The 18,367-nt window shown below is 40.5% G+C and overlaps 1 protein-coding gene across 12 annotated transcripts in view; it reads left to right on the forward strand.

Annotated features, from left to right (window-relative positions):
- Positions 1-18,367, forward strand: part of trpm3 (transient receptor potential cation channel, subfamily M, member 3) — a 173,749-nt gene that overhangs the window by 122,205 nt on the left and 33,177 nt on the right. For 7 of the 12 annotated variants that reach the window (XM_058635986.1, XM_058635987.1, XM_058635990.1 and 4 more), the window contains exons 9-13: positions 2,946-3,018; positions 8,494-8,594; positions 8,701-8,835; positions 10,037-10,087; positions 14,853-14,993. In XM_058635986.1, the coding sequence (XP_058491969.1) occupies positions 2,946-3,018; positions 8,494-8,594; positions 8,701-8,835; positions 10,037-10,087; positions 14,853-14,993 (501 nt within the window). Of the gene's footprint in view, positions 1-2,945; positions 3,019-8,493; positions 8,595-8,700; positions 8,836-10,036; positions 10,088-14,628; positions 14,665-14,852; positions 14,994-18,367 lie in introns of all 12 variants that reach the window. The other 5 variants (XM_058635985.1, XM_058635989.1, XM_058635988.1 and 2 more) reach the window with 1 other exon arrangement.

An 18,367-nucleotide genomic window follows, 5' to 3' on the forward strand; every position in this document is an offset into this window, starting at 1 on the left:
CATTATCACGATACTTATGCTATGATAGGATATTATCACAATACTTATGCCATGATGCAATATTATCACGATACTTATGCTATGATACAACATTATCACGATACTTATGCTATGATAGGATATTATCACAATACTTATGTCATGATGCAATATTATCACGATACTTATGCCATGATACAATATTATCACGGTACTTATGCCATGATACGATATTATCACGATACTTATGCCATAATACAATATTATCACAATACTTATGCTATGATATTATCGCGATACTTACGCCATAATACAATATTATCACAATACTTATGCCATGATACAATATTATCACGGTACTTATGCCATGATACGATATTATCACGATACTAATGCCATAATACAATATTATCATGATACTTATGCCATGATAAAATATTATCACAATACTTATGCTATGATACAATATTATCACGATACTTATGCTATGATATGATACAATATTATCACAATACTTATGCTATGATACAATATTATCACAATACTTATGCTATGATACAATATTATCACGATACTTATGCTATGATATGATACAATATTATCACAATACTTATGCTATGATACAATATTATCACGATACTTATGCTATGATACAATATTATCACGATACTTATGCTATGATATGATACAATATTATCACGATACTTATGCTATGATATGATACAATATTATCACAATACTTATGCCATTTTGATATCATGATACCTTTGCCATGATACAATGTTATCACTCATGTTTTAGCTTTACTCTGTGTGTAACTATGGTCTAAATATTACAGTCACTGTAGGTTTACATTTTTATTTACACAACAAAAATATAAATGCAACTGTTTTTGTTTTTGCTCCCATTTTGCATGAATTGGACTAAGTAAGAGATAGGATTTACACTTTTACACCACAGCTGAACCAGGGAGAGCATTTCCTCTTTGACAGCTCTTGGCGGTGAAAGCGACATTTGCATTAAAATACACCAGGATGCCTCCATGAAAGTGCTGGTTTCCTATGTATGACACACTGAGTTCACCCTCCTTTACTTAAGTCTCTGCTGCTGCAGCAGCAGCTTTCACCAGGGCTTTTTTTATTATGAGCAGTGCATTTAAAAACTTTAACGCGGGGGTTTGACACTCGTCCATCTCTAGTTCTGAGAAGCATTTGTTTGCACTCAAGTTCATTTTTCCTCTCCACCTGCTCTGTGCAGCAGCGTTTATGTGTCAGTATCTGTGATGAAGCTTTACAAAGACAGGCAGAGCTGCTGCTGCTGCTGCTGCTGCTGCCTGAGTGAATGAATGTAGGCAAACATTGTATTTGTAATGTGTCACCAAGCATAATACCGTGATGGCGTGCTGTTTCAGGTTTTTTTACCCCTCACTGTGTTTTGAACTTTTAGATTGCTGCAGGCTCACACCTGAGAAAAAATAGCCTCATTAATATTGGAACACACTTTCTGGAGCAAACACTCATGCTTGGTTAGGTCACAGTATTAAAGTGTGTTCATCAGATCTCTCCCCGGATGTGTTGTTAACATCTATTAGCGTGGACGCAAAGATGCATTCCAGCAAATACTAATTTTGCTGCCAGCCACGCCTTTTAAAAAAAATTCCATTTTCACACACGTACACACACACACACACACACACATCCACACACTATGACGACACTCAGGCAAGCGCATGAAATTACACAGTGCACCAACAGCTCATTGGTTGCTCCCGCATATAAAGACCTCAACTGCTACCTTCACGTTCCACTGCACTCCTATTTTACCTGGAGAATTAACTTTTGATTACACCGGTGACCAGGTCACTCACACATAATTGCACACACACACACACATCGATGCTCCCCTATTAGCGAGTGAATTTGTAATGCCTGACACTTTAACATTACGTCTTTAGGGAGAAGTTGTGGTGTCATCTGCATACAGTGTGCAGCACATGATGAATGGCCGCGTACAATAGATGCTGTAAATCATCAATGAGAATTGAATTACTTTTGTGCGTTTGACTTGTGTGAAAAGAGGGATGGGGACGGGGGAGAAAGGAGGAGGGGGTTTGACTGCAACGTTGCAGCATTGCCCCAGGGGGAATAACAGCAGCAGCAGCAGCAGCAGCAGCAGCGGCGATACCCACAGATTCTTAGGGCTGCACCAAATGAAGCCATTTAAAGGGGGGGAGATGAGAAGGGAGATGGGCTGCAGGGAAGTGGGAGGAGATGGATGAGTGGATGAAAGGATTAGAGCAATACCTCGTCAGGCATTCACAACACGTATTCTCCTGTACGGCTTCCACAAGGTGCCCTTCACACGCATGGAAACCACTCAGTGTATTTGTGTTTGACATATAATGACGTAAAAAAAAAGAAGAAAGAAATCCAGAAAAGCTGCCCCATTTCTTACATAAATATCGCTCGCAGCAGACTTTGGCTTTTACTCCATTGCACCATTAGTTAATCCCACGCTAGCCATAAAAAACTACAGCTCAAAGGCTACACAAATGAAGACCTAAACTGGCCTCTGAGTAAAATAGTTACCTCAGGGTGTTATCTGTGAAAAATGGCAGGCACGGCCAAGGTCTGAAGAGCAACATTGAGCTCATTTTCTTTTAATCTGCCTCCTTGTCATGATCTTGCTCTCATTCTCCTCAGTTGCCCTCTCGGCAAACACTGCAACGAGTTTTGTGTTGTTCACTGCTGAAGAATGTGAGAGGACAGAGGAAACGGTTTATTATGTCAGAGTGATACCTCTCCTCTTCCCGTCTCTCCTGTGGGTGTGATTGACTTTGTTAATGAGCCTTGATCTATTCACGTAAACAACTGAACAAACAACAGAGGAAAGTCACTTTCAAACTGTTTGACTAATGTTAAATTAACGCATCTCTCTCTGTCTCTCTGTCTCTCTCTCTCTTTCAGATAACAGTTTTTCGGATGGGGTCAGAAGGCCATCAGGACATTGACCTTGCCATCCTCACCGCATTACTCAAAGGTGGGCGTGTGCATATTATGTGTGTGTGCTGGAGCATGAGTGTATAGTAAGTGGCTTTCATCTCACCGCTGCCCTCTAGGGATATAGCGTTTTATTTTTTTTAAGTTCCGTTACATAAAAGGAAGATGATATCATTTCAGAGAGCGCTCTCTTCTCGCTGCACATGTGAAGCACATACGTTCTCTATACTGGGCTTTTTTTTCATACTCCATTAAACATTTTTTTTCTTACTTCAGGGCAGGAAAACACAAACACCGACATCTAACGTGGCATCTTGATGTCTTGATCAAACAAGTGCTTACTTAAGTGCATCATTTTGCATCCTCTCAAGTCTCTTGTGTGGTTCACTAACTACTTAAAGGAAACAAAATGGCTCAATGATTTATTTGATTTATCCCAGTTTTATCATATTAAGGAGGGTGTATTGGCTGATATTTAATATATGACCTGTAAGTTTGTTTGTATAAGTGTGTTTAACTCTCTTATGACGATCATGATAATCAGACCGCCTTTGATTTACCATTCCAAACCGTACCGTACCGTGTACCACAGCTTAACACTCTTGGGAAAGGGAGAAGAGAGCGAATGATTCTCCTGTTTCTCACCATTAGAGGTCACTAATCCTTACACACGGTGCTTAGATAGATAAGTCTAGTTGTCTTCCCTTGTGTCGCCTAATCTAAGCAGCTGCTGGCTTTAATTGCACACGGATTGTACATCATGTGCAGCATACGCGTGTTTAATAAAATGTCAAAACAGTTCCTTATTTAAAATGACCATGTCAAACTGTAGGTCTTGTGGAATACACGCGGCTGCACTAGATCCATGTTTCCAGCTCAGGACGCTCACGAAAGCCTGTTATAAAAAACAACACCTGCACAATAATCCATTAGCATGAGCACAGCTGCTCATTAACTCTGTGGACAGAGACACATAATTACAGGAAGACACTCACCGTCGCCACTGAGTAATGGAGAGCGCCGCCTCTTTAGTGCCACGTCAAGTCTATGCTTCAATGGAACTTTTGTTTATGAAATGAATTTCACATGAGGTCATAATCTGGCCGAGTGCCCGAACCATCAACTGCGGTGCTCCCTCGGCCCTTGTGCCCTCAGAGATGCTTTAAGACGACGTGCACATTATTCTTTGCCTTTATTTAAACATACATACATTCTGCTTCACATACAGTACACCTGCCATCTGTACTACGCTCACAAGGTCACGCGAGGCAGCGCAGCCCTCAGGCACAACCACCAGGGGGTGTACACTACAGGACACACACATTCACACAGTGCATCTATACCGATCATTCGTCGTTCATACCCACTCACACTCATATGATACGTGGTTTTTGCTGTGCTAGTGTGGACACAGATTCTTTCTTTTCTTTAATTTTGAATGAAAACATAGTAGCATGAATGCTATTACAATATCAGTTACACACCTCAACTCAAGGTATTACACAGCAATGTGTATGAAGATATTCTGTAGAAGTGTGTGGTGTAACAAAAACAAACTAATGCTATTCATGTATCCATAAGATCACTGAGTCCAAACTGAGTTTACAAGCGTAACTAGATTTGCCAACTGCAGACAAGACAATAAAGCTAAGCCTCCGTTCTTTCTCTGTATCTGATTTCTCAATTCACTGTTTCCCATGACCCCCGTACCCCCAGCCTCACATAGGGTCCCTGTACGCCCACTGCCACACACACACACACACACACACACACTCATGAATCTATACTTTCGATTGGTTGTTCAGCAGCTTGTATTGATCTCGGTTGCTCTTATGTGTCTTCAAAGAATATAGAGTTAACCAACCACGCGCTGTTTCACAGTCTCAGTCTTTCTGTAAATGAAGGATCCTTCAGTTCAGTCGTCGGGAAGATCCTTCCTACAGAGGCGACGGCTTCTGAGAGTTCTGGTGACGCGTGAATGGAACATTTAGGAGATTATGTCTGGAAAAACTGGAAAATGACCCAACATAACCCCAACAACCTTTGACTTTTCTACATTGTTAGACATTGACAATAAATCAATAAGCAGTAAATGTTATTTACACTCAGTTAATTTCTAGGCTATTTCTGGTGGGCTTTTAAGGTAAATGACATGTAAAAATGATGAATGAAATCATTGATTTTATTGTTTATGTCTTGACTTTGTACGAAAGGTCAAATCGAGTCAACAACCAAGGTTGAACAACGTGTTTTTACGAGAACCGGAATATAAAAACACAGTAAATCATGAATCATGAAGTAAAATAGTAACATGTTCTTGTAAAGTAGTCAAATCTGTGCAGATAAAATGAAGAAATGAATGAAGCATCTTGAAGAGATGGGCATTGAAAATTCCATTTTACATCTTCAATAGTGTGCGCAGAAATGTATTTTTAAACACAAAAAGTAAAACTTACACATCAACTTTCTTAAAGATGATGTTTACAATAAAATACTACTTGTCGTGTGCAAAGGATTGTGGGTACTTATACACAACATGTATCCTTTGTGAAAGACAAAAAATCCGCTGTTTCTTTCCTTGATTTTAAGAAACGTCTTACAATACTTTCCCTTTATCTCTCTCTGTCACACACACATACATGAAAACACACTCATGCACGTGTGCGAAAAATAAAATAAAATAAATAAATAATTATATCAGTGAGTCTCGCGGGACTGCTTAGCAATTCAGGTCATATGATTGAGTATCACCGTAATTGTTCCTCAGAGAAACATTTCATTCCGCAGAGACAGAGGAGGAGAGCAACCTAGACAATTTAGAGAGTGAAGATAAGTGTGTTTTACATAATTTATGTGTCCCAGCATGAACACATGATTCCTCCAACCCCCCCATCCCCCCCCCTCCCTCATCTTTATCTGCGCACATGTCAGTCACGTTTTCCCGTCTTTTCATTTCACCTGTTTTTAAATAACGTGAAAACGTGAAAGAGTGAGAGGAGCACTTTAATATTTGACATGCAAGTCTCATTCTGTGGCTGAGTGAAAAAAAAATAAGGCTTTTAGTGTTAAAAATGAAATCAGTCACATGCTGCCCCGAGAGCATTTTCAGACACTGGATTAAACGCGTTCTTCTCGAAATGAACTATATTAACCTTAAGCTTCAACAAAGCACAGCGCAAACGGTCAGGAATAAGCACCGCAGCGAGGGCAGAACAGAGCCAGAGCGGCAAAGAGAGAAACAATATTAAAGGACTGATAGTGCGAAGAAAGCATGAACAGACGGCGCTGAGAGGAAACTGCAGTCGGACCCACGTGGCGTGACGGAGGGGGAGTTTGAAGTAATTGATGATTTGCTGTCAGACGTAGTCGATATCCTTGAGAGTGAGTCCATAAAGTCAAGCCGGCCGCAGTCCGACGTCCCAGAGTGAAGCCCCAGGCCTTTAATAGAGCGGGGCCGACCTGCCTTTTAATATACACTGTACTGTATCTTTATTTAAGCTCCGTTTATTGAGCTCGGCGTGTTATTAGCAGGACTCTGCGTCTCAACTCGCACTATTAATCTCCATTAATGCCGCTTACGGCTGCCTGAGAGTCAAAACCGGAGCTCAGAGAAGCAGCGATTCTGCCGTGGTGCTTATTAAGATAATTACTCATGTCTACACGCAAAGGGATTGTCATTATTATTATTATTATTATTATTATCATTATTATTATTATACACCTCATAATAACAAGGGATTTCTCCAAAGGCTGTGATAAACTACTGTATTTTGTTAAACTCCTCCTGGTGAGGAGCTTAATATTTAAAGAGTTTTTCTTCATTACGCATTATTTATGTTACAAAACAGTGGAAAGAATTACAAATGTGGAGTAAATCATTATAAAATAAAGACTGAAAACAGTTTCTCTTTAGGTGTCCCTAAAAAAACATAGCTCGAGCTAGTTAACAAATACTTTATTTAAAATTCCTAAAGATGAGGACATGAGTAGAGAAGAAGAAGAGAAGGAGTTTCCCCTGCTGTGAGGCTGCAGTACCACTGGTAGAGGAAGAGGGAGACAAAGAGCAGTCGTTAAACTGCAACCAAAATGGTAAAAATGGCGCTTCTACACGTGTTTGCTCAGTAAGTGGTTTGAATCTGGAGCTTTTAAACCAATAAACTCACTTAGTCCAGTTCATTTAATGCCATTTCCCTGGAACTGCTGATTACTTATGAAGCATATCAACCACTCTATCTAACTTTATTTATATAACACTTTTCATACAAAGCAATGCAACTCAACAACCATCTCAGCTGAGATATGGCTGGTTATTATGTATTAAAACAATCATGAAGAAAAGATGTGAGGAAGAGGAGTGATGGAAGGGAGTGAGGTGCAGAAATGATCAATATACACAGATATAAAACACAAATACCTGAGCTAAAACTGCAAAAACATTGCGTGTGGTGGCAAATGTTGAGAAATGTTCAATTTTCTAAGCTGCAGCAGCAGCGTGAGCGAGCGCCTTTGGCCTAAGACAGTTTACAGACAATCAACAAAGCGGCCGCGAGGCAGGATTGGAACCCACGAAAACGCAGACACACAGCCACAGTCAGGAAGTTCAAACAAAAGAGTCTTTAATAATCCAAAATAGTAGCACAAGAAGGTCGGTCCACACACTGAAGGGAAAAATAAAAACCGACAGCAAGGCTGGGTAAAAAAAAAAAAAAAAAACAGGACTCGAAGCCTGGACGTACTCTGCAAGAACAGAGGAATTTGTTCTTCTTTCTCGAGGTGACAAGAACAAGAACAAAGTGAGTTACTTCACGGGAAACTCGAGCGCAGAAGAACTCCTCATAGGGAATGACAACATTTCCGCATTGAACCAATCACACTATAGTTGTCGAACACCACACAAGTTTAACAAGTTCTGCCCAGACGATGATGACGTCATTATTCTTTTCAGAAAACAAATTTCTCTGTTCTTGTGGAGAATGTTCAGACAAAAAAACAAGGGAAACAAAACTGTGCAGCTCTTAAAAAAAGAGGGAGGGAGGGAGACGACGGGATGAGAGGGTTAGGATGACAAACAATCACAATCACAAAGACTGAATGATGAGTTTTACCACTGCTGTGTCAGAGTAGTTTTGAGAGTATGCTCCTAGTACCATGGTTCTCATATGAGCATCAGTGCAGCCCTACTTTTAACTCTAAGACACCATCTCACACTGACAATAAGGCCTTGTTTAGACTGCAGCCCAATTCAATCTGAATGTCTCAGTCGCTCAGATAGGATTTCATTGACGTATATCCTGAGAGACGGACGATGCGGCGCAGAAAGCGGCAGCAGTTTCCACATTTGGAACAGAAACAGACGCAGATTTCTGTTGTCCTTTTTGTTTATATTGTTTAGACTACTTGTTTTTCCGGGGCGTGGCCTGTAAGTTTAGAAATCCACGTGAAAGACTGTATATATGTAATATATAACGTTCATACTTCCCCTCTCTCTCTCTCTCTCTCTCTCTCTTTCTCTCAGGTGCCAATGCTTCTGCTCCTGACCAGCTGAGTTTAGCGCTGGCGTGGAACAGAGTGGACATTGCTCGCAGTCAGATCTTCATCTATGGACAGCAGTGGCCGGTAAGAAGAAAAATAATATCCCACGCTGCAGAAGAAACACCTGATCTATCTGACATTGCACGTCGTGTTGTCATCACAATCTGTGTCTCTGCTCCGCGTGTCTCAGGTGGGTTCCCTGGAGCAGGCGATGCTCGATGCCTTAGTTCTGGACCGGGTGGACTTTGTAAAGCTCCTGATAGAAAATGGCGTCAGTATGCACCGTTTCCTCACACTTTCCAGACTGGAGGAGCTCTATAACACGGTAATAACAGTTGTTGTCACCTTTGTTGGTTGCAAAACACCAGGGATGTTGACGCTCTAAATACAGTGTTGATTGAACGTTTGCTTCACAATCGAATACAAAATCAATGCACAGACGTGAACTAATAGTTTTTCCATCATTTGCTCCATTTATTAAATTTCTTTTGGGCGAAAACTCGGCCTCGTACAATGACCTAAAAAAAACAATCAGCGTTCAGATTATCGGACTAATGTCACGCCAGCCAGACTCTGTTGGTTCATGAAGGAGGTCAAACTTATCATCTCTGTGTGTTCACGTCCAGAGCTCCAAGACATCTAAAAAAAGCGTTAAAAAAAGAGGAAAAAGTTCGGAATAAAGTGAATCACATGATGCGAAGATTCACACTTGGTGTGAGAGCGGCGTAAGAAACACATGAAAACTGGTTGTGAAGTGAATGAAAAATCTAAAAACTCTCTAAATCGCTCTTCTATGCCGTCTGCACAAACACACCATCGGAAGAAAAGGATGATTTTAACGTGTCTGACTGCATGTGTGTGTCTGTATATGGAAGAAAACCATGAGAAAAGAAGAAGTGTGAGCTTCAAGTACCACTAGAGGGAGCTCCAGAGTGCCACCTGCGATGTAAATAAAGAGTTCCAGTAGCTGCTGATACATGGTCATGTTTATTTGCTATGATTGTAGTAATATTTGGTTTTCCTCGGTCAGTCAGTCCTCATAAAACTCCTCCTCTCGTCATGTGATTTCACTCATCTCCAACCAGTCCATCACAGGGACACATAGAGACAAGCAGAGAGTCCAATCCAGTCTTTTCTTGTCCATCCTTTAACAATAGACAAACTTTTCCACCTCCCTCGAGCTGAAGAACTTGCGACGTGAATGTCTTTGTTGTAAATTGTCTTTGTTCAGGTTTATCAGCACAAACACTGAAGCCCGGCGAATCCAAACCCACGTCTTCTGTGTGGTAATGATGCCGGGGGGTCAAACGAGTTCCACGGTTACACAAGATTGATTTGTATGCAGCGTGTAGGCCTCGTCCCAACATCTGTGCCTCTTTGTTTGATCTCGCGGAGCAAAAAGAAAGATTTCACATGCAAATCAAAACTGTGCAGGGAGAGAAAAAAAATAAATAAAAAGTCCACCTACAGTACTAGAGTCTTGATAATGATATTCAAATGTGTTTTGTGATTTTGTCCTCCAACAGAGACACGGACCATCCAACACGCTGTACCACCTTGTTAGAGATGTGAAAAAGGTATGAGCTTCACTGCCGTCCATTTCTCTGTACGGGAATGTTGGCTTGAATGTGTATATTTAAGGAGATCATGTTTGACGACATAGCGTTTTCAGTTGCTTTTTCTTCTTTCTGGCAGCGTGTGCGTTGTTGTCACTGCGTTTGCTTCCACTGTTTTGTTGGTAGCCCTATAGTCAGCCAGCTTTTTTCTCTTTCAGCTGGAGCTGCAGTGGCTGTGTAGAGCTATGCACGACTCATCGCTCTCATGACTCCTGTAGCAGTTTTCCTCTGTTCCTCGTACTCGAGAAATTTAAAGTATTATTAACAATACTTTTCATTTATGGGCGCCTTTCAAGCTCAAGCTCGCCGTACAAACATCATAATCAGTATAAATACAGAAATAATGCATCAACACAGACAGAACACACCAGAAACTACTAAAAATGCAACAGAATATAGGTAAATATGAACCAAACCTATTAAAAAGGTGAGTTTTCAGCATTTCTCATATTTTGCTGGTAAAGTCGAGCTATGGTTGTAATTCAACTACGCCGTTTAAAAGCACTATAATGGGTTAGAGAGGCATGAGAACAGGTGGAATATTCTAGGTTTGTTCACTCAGAGTGTGGCGGTGCCTTCTTTGATTATTTTCATTGAGGCCAGTTTGACTCCAGATTAATATACAGTATACATGCAATAGTAAATCATCTCCCAACCCCATCATCTCTGCTTATTCGTCCTTGGACTTTTAGCAATTCGATTCATCCATCCATCTTCTACCTCATCTGACATAGGGTGAAAAAGTAGGACAGGTCCCCCAGTCCATCACAGGGGACACATATGGAGACAAACAACCATTCACTCTCACGCTTGCGGTCAATTTAGAGTGTCCAATTTACCTAATCCCCCAAATCTGCATGTTTTTGGACTGTGGGTGGAAACCCACGCACACACCACCAGGTCTTCTTGCTTCTTTATGATTATTTACACCTTTAGTCAAACTAGCAGAGTCATTATATTTATTTTATTTATTTTGTATCAGGATTGTGTTAATTACATTTTTAGATAATACAATAGTGTTGTTGTCTTTCAGTAGGTTGTCGCCGTCTTTAAGTCCAAAGAAATCAACTTTGTCTATTTATGCTCATTATTTATTGATTTATTCATTTTTTTTTACCACACACGACCAACAGCGTCCCGATGCCTTCAGGCGATTTACATTTGCGACATGTCTGTACACCAATTAGTGCTCATCCCACTGTCGAGAGCTGATTGCGAGGTCAGCCACACCACGGTTAAAACAAAGAAGCATCCACTAATTAAAGTGCTGATTAGAGTAATGCCGTAATCCCCCTCTCCCTCCCTTTGAGTCACCGAAGTGGCTCCACGTTGTAATCAGCCCTCGTTTAACTCGTCTCTGTCTTTAACCTGACTCTGGTGCAGGGAACATGTCATTTATAAACACTCACCAAAGACACTCACACAAACATGCTACGCTCACACGGTGTAGTGTAGTGCATGGCCTAGCGTCACCATCCTCCTGTGGCAGAGCTGTGTGTCAGTAGTTGCCGTAGTGTAGTGCACTGTCTGTGTGTCATGATAGAAATGATGCTAATTAGATTTAAGTGCTGTCCCTCAGGTTTGGTTACCGTGTCATCACTGGTTTTCTTTATTTTCTGTGTGTTTTCATGTGTTTCTCTGCATGCTGGTGTCACTGACTGGCACTTTTGACTCAGCTGCAGGGTGTTACAGCTGTGAGGGCCATTGAAGGCCGCTCGCAGGTTTAATCTGGACCAATCGTTAGACTGTGTGAAAGCTGAGACTGAAAACACTGTGGAAATTGGGTTGTTTTTTTCCTGCAGAATAAGTAATTCAATGCAGGTTCGTGACCAAAGGTTTTGTAGCAATACACTTCGGTGTGAGCAACCGTTGGGAGTAGCGCTGCACGATCTAAAGACAACAACCAGTAACCTTGACACTTTTGCGCAACCTTTGGTGATTTTTGTTGTTGTTTATGTTATTATTCTGCCTCTGTTTGTTTTTTAGTAAACAGAAATGATGTAAAAGTGTTTGTTTGCTGCGTCTATCATCTAAAAACAGGCCCTTTCAAGCGAAACTATCATATCAGACCTGACTGAGGGAGCGTTTGTGTGTATACAGCAGCAGAGCGGGGGCGGGCGGGGACAAGAAGAGTTTATCCTGTCAAACTGCTGATTGATGTTTTCACCTGTTTGCGGTCGTCTTGCTTTACTAGCACAAAGTTGCTGTTGCCTCCGTCCATCTTGACAAAAAAAACATTTCAGTTCACACCTTTATTGGTTTGCAGCAGTGGTTAAAAAAGACACAAGACAGAACATCAAATATTGCAAGGAAGCAGACAAAATTTTTGTTTTGTTGAAATAAAATCCACTGAAAAGTGTCACGCAGGATTTGGCTGATTGATCAAGTGCATTTATTGCACCTGGGCCAAAATAAAACTTATTATCCATTGAACTTTGCCCTCGATAGCAGGCACCGCCGTCAAATTCCTCCGATAGAGGACGGTCATTGCTGACTAAAGTCGACCTTGTCTTTCTCACTAATTGTCTGCTCCAAATTTCTGACATGGATGGCTGCTGTATTCCAATTATCTTTCTGGGTGTATGAATAACACAGCACAGACGCAATTGTTTGGTACTGAGAGGTTACCACAGTGGTGTCCAAACACTTTTTTAATGAGGGCCAGATTTGATCATGTGGAGTCCCTTCAGACCTTTTCTTTTCATCAGTTAAAGTTACATACAAATGCACTGTTTTATAATCATTTTACTTTCATTGTCACAATTATCATTTTTAAATGGCCATGTAAACAAATCAAAGCCACGCAGGAGTGATCAAGGTGGCATATGTCATGGCTAGGTGGCAAATCCGGCATCTTGGTTTCTAAGTCTTTTCCTAACTGAGCTAATGGCGATGACATGTAACCAGGCCGATTTTCTGTGACAGTTCGTCGCTGGCCGTAAATAATACATAAAACCGAAGCTGCAGGCCGTACAAAATCTGAACGTGGGCCGGACTTTGGACATGTCTGGGTTACCATTTACCAAGAGACGAGGCAGTAGGTTAAAAGAATTGAGAAAAATAGGTTGATTGGACAAATGTGGCAAAAACGTCACTTCCACGGAAGCTCTGCTTCTCTGGGAGTCAATGGAACAGTGGGCGGACACTGGGCTTCTGCATGATGATTGGAGGAACTGTCTGAACTGTGAAGTCAAAGTCAAATATGTAATGTGTCGTATTTACATTTCAATACTAAACCTGCACTACAACTAGCACTAGTATGTGCAGAAACAGCTGTTTACATGAGTTCCGTATTCCCGTAGCAGCCTCCGCATTGAAACCACTTAAAATCCTGGTCCTGGAGACCCACTGCCCTTTCCCTGCTTCAACACACCTGATCCTAATAAACTGTAGTAGTTACCAGGCTTTTGCAGAGCTTGTTGATGAGCTGACTCTTCATCAGGTATGATGGAGCAGGGGAAACATCTAAAACATGCAGGGCAGTGGGTCTCCAGGACCAGGATTTTAGAAACACTGCTCTATGGGACGACACAGAATATGTCACTTACATGGAAGCTCGGCTTCTCTGGGAGTCAGTGGAGTCCTGTGTGGATTTTGTGAGGGAAGTGTGTAGACAAACAGCTGCTTGTCGTGTGTTATTTGCTCTGCAACCTAGAACATTTCCATTTGTACATTTATACACTTTGAATAAAAAAAACTATTGTAGCGTTTCAGTTTTACATATTTATCTGTTCCTAGTTGTTTGTTTGCAGAATTATGCATCACTAACACGTTTCAAAGTCCAGCAGCCGTCGCTGTGGCAAAAATGAGATTTCCTAGACTCTCCCATGTGATTGCAGCGGGGTGGTGCAGATGGCAGCGGGGCAGATGTTAAAAGCCATGTCAGCTAATTGGTACATTTGAAGGTAGCAGTGGGGGTCAGGATAATGACTGATGGTCTGATACTGAGGGCACGAGGAGGACGAGCAGCGAGTGTTGACACGGTTTTAGTCTTCACATAAACAGACTTTCATCCCATTAATGATCCTCCCCTCCGGCGTTAATAGCTGTCTGTGTCCTGTGTGTGTGTGTGTCTGTATTTCCATGCTATTTCCCCCCTCTTCTTCCATGCTAATTAGTCTTTAATGCTTTCACTCTCTTTTCCTGTCTTCGCGAGTGCCTTAAACCTCACTGAGAAGATGTCATCACGTCCCTAAATGCAAATAAGGACAAATCATTTTGTAGTTTTTGACATGTTTTTAATTGTCCTCAAATAAAACAACATGTTCTCTGAGCACCTGACTTTTTTTATTCAGTCCTAATCGTCAGCTTTTTGATTCAATTCAAGAGAAGTTACAGCTCAAGGATAATCTGAATCACTGAGCAGTTTTTGGGTTTCAATTCGATATTCGATTCGATAACAAGGCTGGAAGAGAGAGCTTTGCTGTCTGTGTGCATCTCATTTCCCCTCTGCTCTTGCTTATCGTGCGGTTTACTCACTGACACTGTGTGTTTTTTCCAAGCGAGAATATCCAGGGTTCAGTTGGATCTACTTCAAGGTGAATCCGATAATCAAGTTTTTCTTTTATAGCCAAAAAAAGAGAAAACAAATAGAGTTTTTATATGGATATTTTGTAGTTTGAGTGTGTCTGACTGTGTGATGATTCCCTCTTCTTTACCTGCGTTTATTTATTTATCAGCCGTTGGTTTTGTGTTGTGGTTTTGTTAACGGTGTCTGGTTTTGTAGGGAAATCTGCCGCCGGACTATCGCATTAGTCTCATCGACATTGGACTGGTCATTGAATACCTCATGGGCGGAGCATATCGATGTAACTACACCAGAAAGAGATTCAGAACTCTGTACCACAATCTGTTTGGACCCAAGAGGGTAAGTGGATTATCCAAGTCTGAGAAGTTATGTTCCCGAGCCAATCCAACTTTATTTGTTAAGCACTTGAATAAATAATAAAAAAAGACATAAAAGCTCACACAAGGCAAGAAATACATGTTAAAAACAAATAAAATGAGTTAAAAGACAGCCGTACAACAAAAACAAATAAAATCAACATCATAAAGTGTGTGAATACAGTTTAGGAACCACACCAGTGAAGGTACGGTGTCCACTGAGGTTGTGTTTAGTTTTTGGCTCTTTTACCCACTTAATGAATATTTAATGAATATTGTCATTAAATTAAGCATAAATAAAAAGTTTACTGTATCTATACTATGTTATCTCCATCTATAGTAGATTATACAAATACACTGAGACATGAAAGAATGAGCAGAAAGTGCCTGAAACACTGGAGTGTCTTTTTAAAATGATGTATTTTGAGTTTGTGGAGCACAGACATGTTTTTTTGTGTTTTTTATCGATTTTACTTCAGACTTCTCTTTACTCAACTGAAATTGCCTGGACTGAAAAGTTCTGTGGAGCCCAAAATAAATAAATCTTTCTTTTATACAGTAGATATAGAAGTATATGAAGCAGTCAAAGGAGAATTTTCACATAGCAAGGAATGGCTCAATAACACTTTTTCTTCTTTAAAATTACCAAGCACATTTGTTCAACTAGCTATTTCAAAATTTAGGTTTTTTTCATATTATTGATTTCCAATCCAGTGATTTTGACTGTATGGACGTACTGTATGTATATATGCAGTATCTCTGCTTCATTGCCCCCAATTAGAAACCCATACATTGAAATAAAACATATAGAAAGGCTTATTTGTCTTTAATTTCACTGAGGTCAAAGACAAGTGTCGTCCTCACAGTCTTTTTCTTCTTCAAACATGAAGCAGCAGGACATTTATCTATTTATACATGCAGCTCTTCATTATAAATTCAAGAATATACACAAGTAGGAAAACATTCCTTGTCACAATTATAAGATAAGATCAAGGTAAGATAGACTTTATTGTCCCAAAGGAAATTTGTCTTGGACACATACAGACAATACAAATGTCGTAGTTTGATATACTTGATGTGCACCAAGTGTCAGGCTGAACAAACACTGGATGTGGACTCAAAAGCACGACTCGACAACAGTCTACAAAAGATACAAAAAAAAAATACAAAAGAGGTCAAAAGTAACTCGTAACTGATCTTAAATACTGGCTTAACAGACACAGGAAAGTAATCACAGAGGAGGGAAACAGACACTGACATGAGAGGCAATGGTAATTATTTCAAAATAAAACAGGAAACAGAACATAAGACTACTCCGAGTGTTCACACCAAGAACACAGTACAGTCATTATAATTAAGTCATCTAAACGTTTACAATTACATTACTTTAGTGAGTAAAGTCAAACAAACAAAAACAACACAAACAAATTTTCTCCATTAACGATTATTCCAATCATATAGATTCACCACATTCTCTTATTGTAAGAGTTTCCCCAAGCACAATCCACTGCAACTCACTCATGAGATAGAACACTTTCAACCCGAGTGGAGAAGCTTAATACTGTAATTCTGCTTCATACACAGTTGTGTGTGTGTGTTTGATATTCACTGAAAACACACACACACACACACACACACGTATGTTCATGTTACAGTGACTGTGACATGATTCTGTCACTCTGCCTCAGAACTCCACTCACCACCACAAGTGTTATGAAAACACACACAAACACAGCTGTGTGTGTGTGTGTGGAACATCATATTTCCGCTTCATGGTTCATATGTGTGTGTGCGTGTGTTTTCATGTGCCTGTTTATCTCACTGTGCGAAAGACGTAGATAATAATAATAAAAAAATAACGGCACAGAGGCTGAACAAAGAGACTCAGCTCCAATTTAACTGTGATTTTCCTGATGAAATGAGTCACGTGCAGTCACACACACACACACACACACACACACACACACACACACACACACACACACACACACATGTTAGCCAAGAATAAAGCCTTGAAATAGATGCAGGAATCAAAATCCCCACAGGAGACCTGGGCTATTTTTACCAGCACCGATGATGACGGCTCATGAATGCATAATTCACACATGCCCCGCTTTCACGATACATGCACACTAATGTACAGAGTGCACACATACAGGAGCGTGTGCTGTATGTATAATATGATACGTCAGTCACACCAGCAAAAACTCCTGTCACTCAGAAATTGAATATACACGACTGGAAATAATGTTGGTTCGGTTTGGTACAGTATGGCGTTTCCATCAGGAATAGGACAGAAATAATAAGCCCTAATGTTCCATTCTTCTGCACCAGAGTAAAATGGTCCAGTACAACGACAGAAACACAATCAGTGCCTTTGTCGCTATATTTAGTGAGTATCTGGTGACTCTTTTCCAAATCTAGTGACTTTTTTTTGGAGACTCGGATGTGAAAGCACGTATCAGCAGGTGCTGTCGTGAGCCCCTCCCCCGTCACAAAACCACTCACTCCTCGCGTTGCAGCCTCTTCCAGCTGCAGTCACAGCAGATGTTCACTCCTCTACTAAGCCACCGGTGGCTGATCCTTAAATGTAACATTTTCTTTGTCTTAAACAAATCACTGCACTAAAAAAAATAAAAATAAAGTCTACATAATTCCACCAGAGCGTCTTTTTCGGGTCATGGTTGCTGGTCCTGAGCTCGACGATTGGAGGAGGAGGTGTTTAAATTTTGACATAAAAAATAAACAAAACAAGAATCTAGAATGATTTTGTAGTTCTATGTAGTGTTTTTTTTTATTCACTTCTTTTACTCAGCGTCCATTACACTGACATACACAGAACATATTATGCAAATGAGGTGATTACGTAATTTAGCGAGGCAAACGCCTGCACTCTATTCTCATACAAAGTTTTATGTCTTGTTTAAACTGAGAAGGGAAAAAAAAGGTCTGACCCATTCCAAACCATACCCTACAGGACCAAACCGAACCACACCATGATAGAAACGCAGCACAAGTGTATAATTGCTTCACAATAAAAATCTTGGTTTTATAGCCTTAGAATCAGCCTTTACAGAGGCCACCATCATACAAACACTGCCGTGTTTCTACGGCAACCCACATGGACAAACCAGCAGAAAAATACAAAAAAAAAATATCCTTTTTAGTACTTTAAAGGCCACCGTAGTTCCCTGACACTCTTGGGAACATGATGTTTGAGCAGAACAGCAGTTAAATGTCACCGATTCTTACACTGGACCTTTAAACAAAACCATGTATGGGTGACCTTTTTTTTTTTTTAAATCTGTCAGTCTTTGCTGTGCTTGTGCTTCATAAAGTAAATTTCTCCATGAAACG

Source organism: Solea solea, chromosome 8 (assembly GCF_958295425.1).
Source record: "Solea solea chromosome 8, fSolSol10.1, whole genome shotgun sequence".
Taxonomy (NCBI): domain Eukaryota; kingdom Metazoa; phylum Chordata; class Actinopteri; order Pleuronectiformes; family Soleidae; genus Solea; species Solea solea.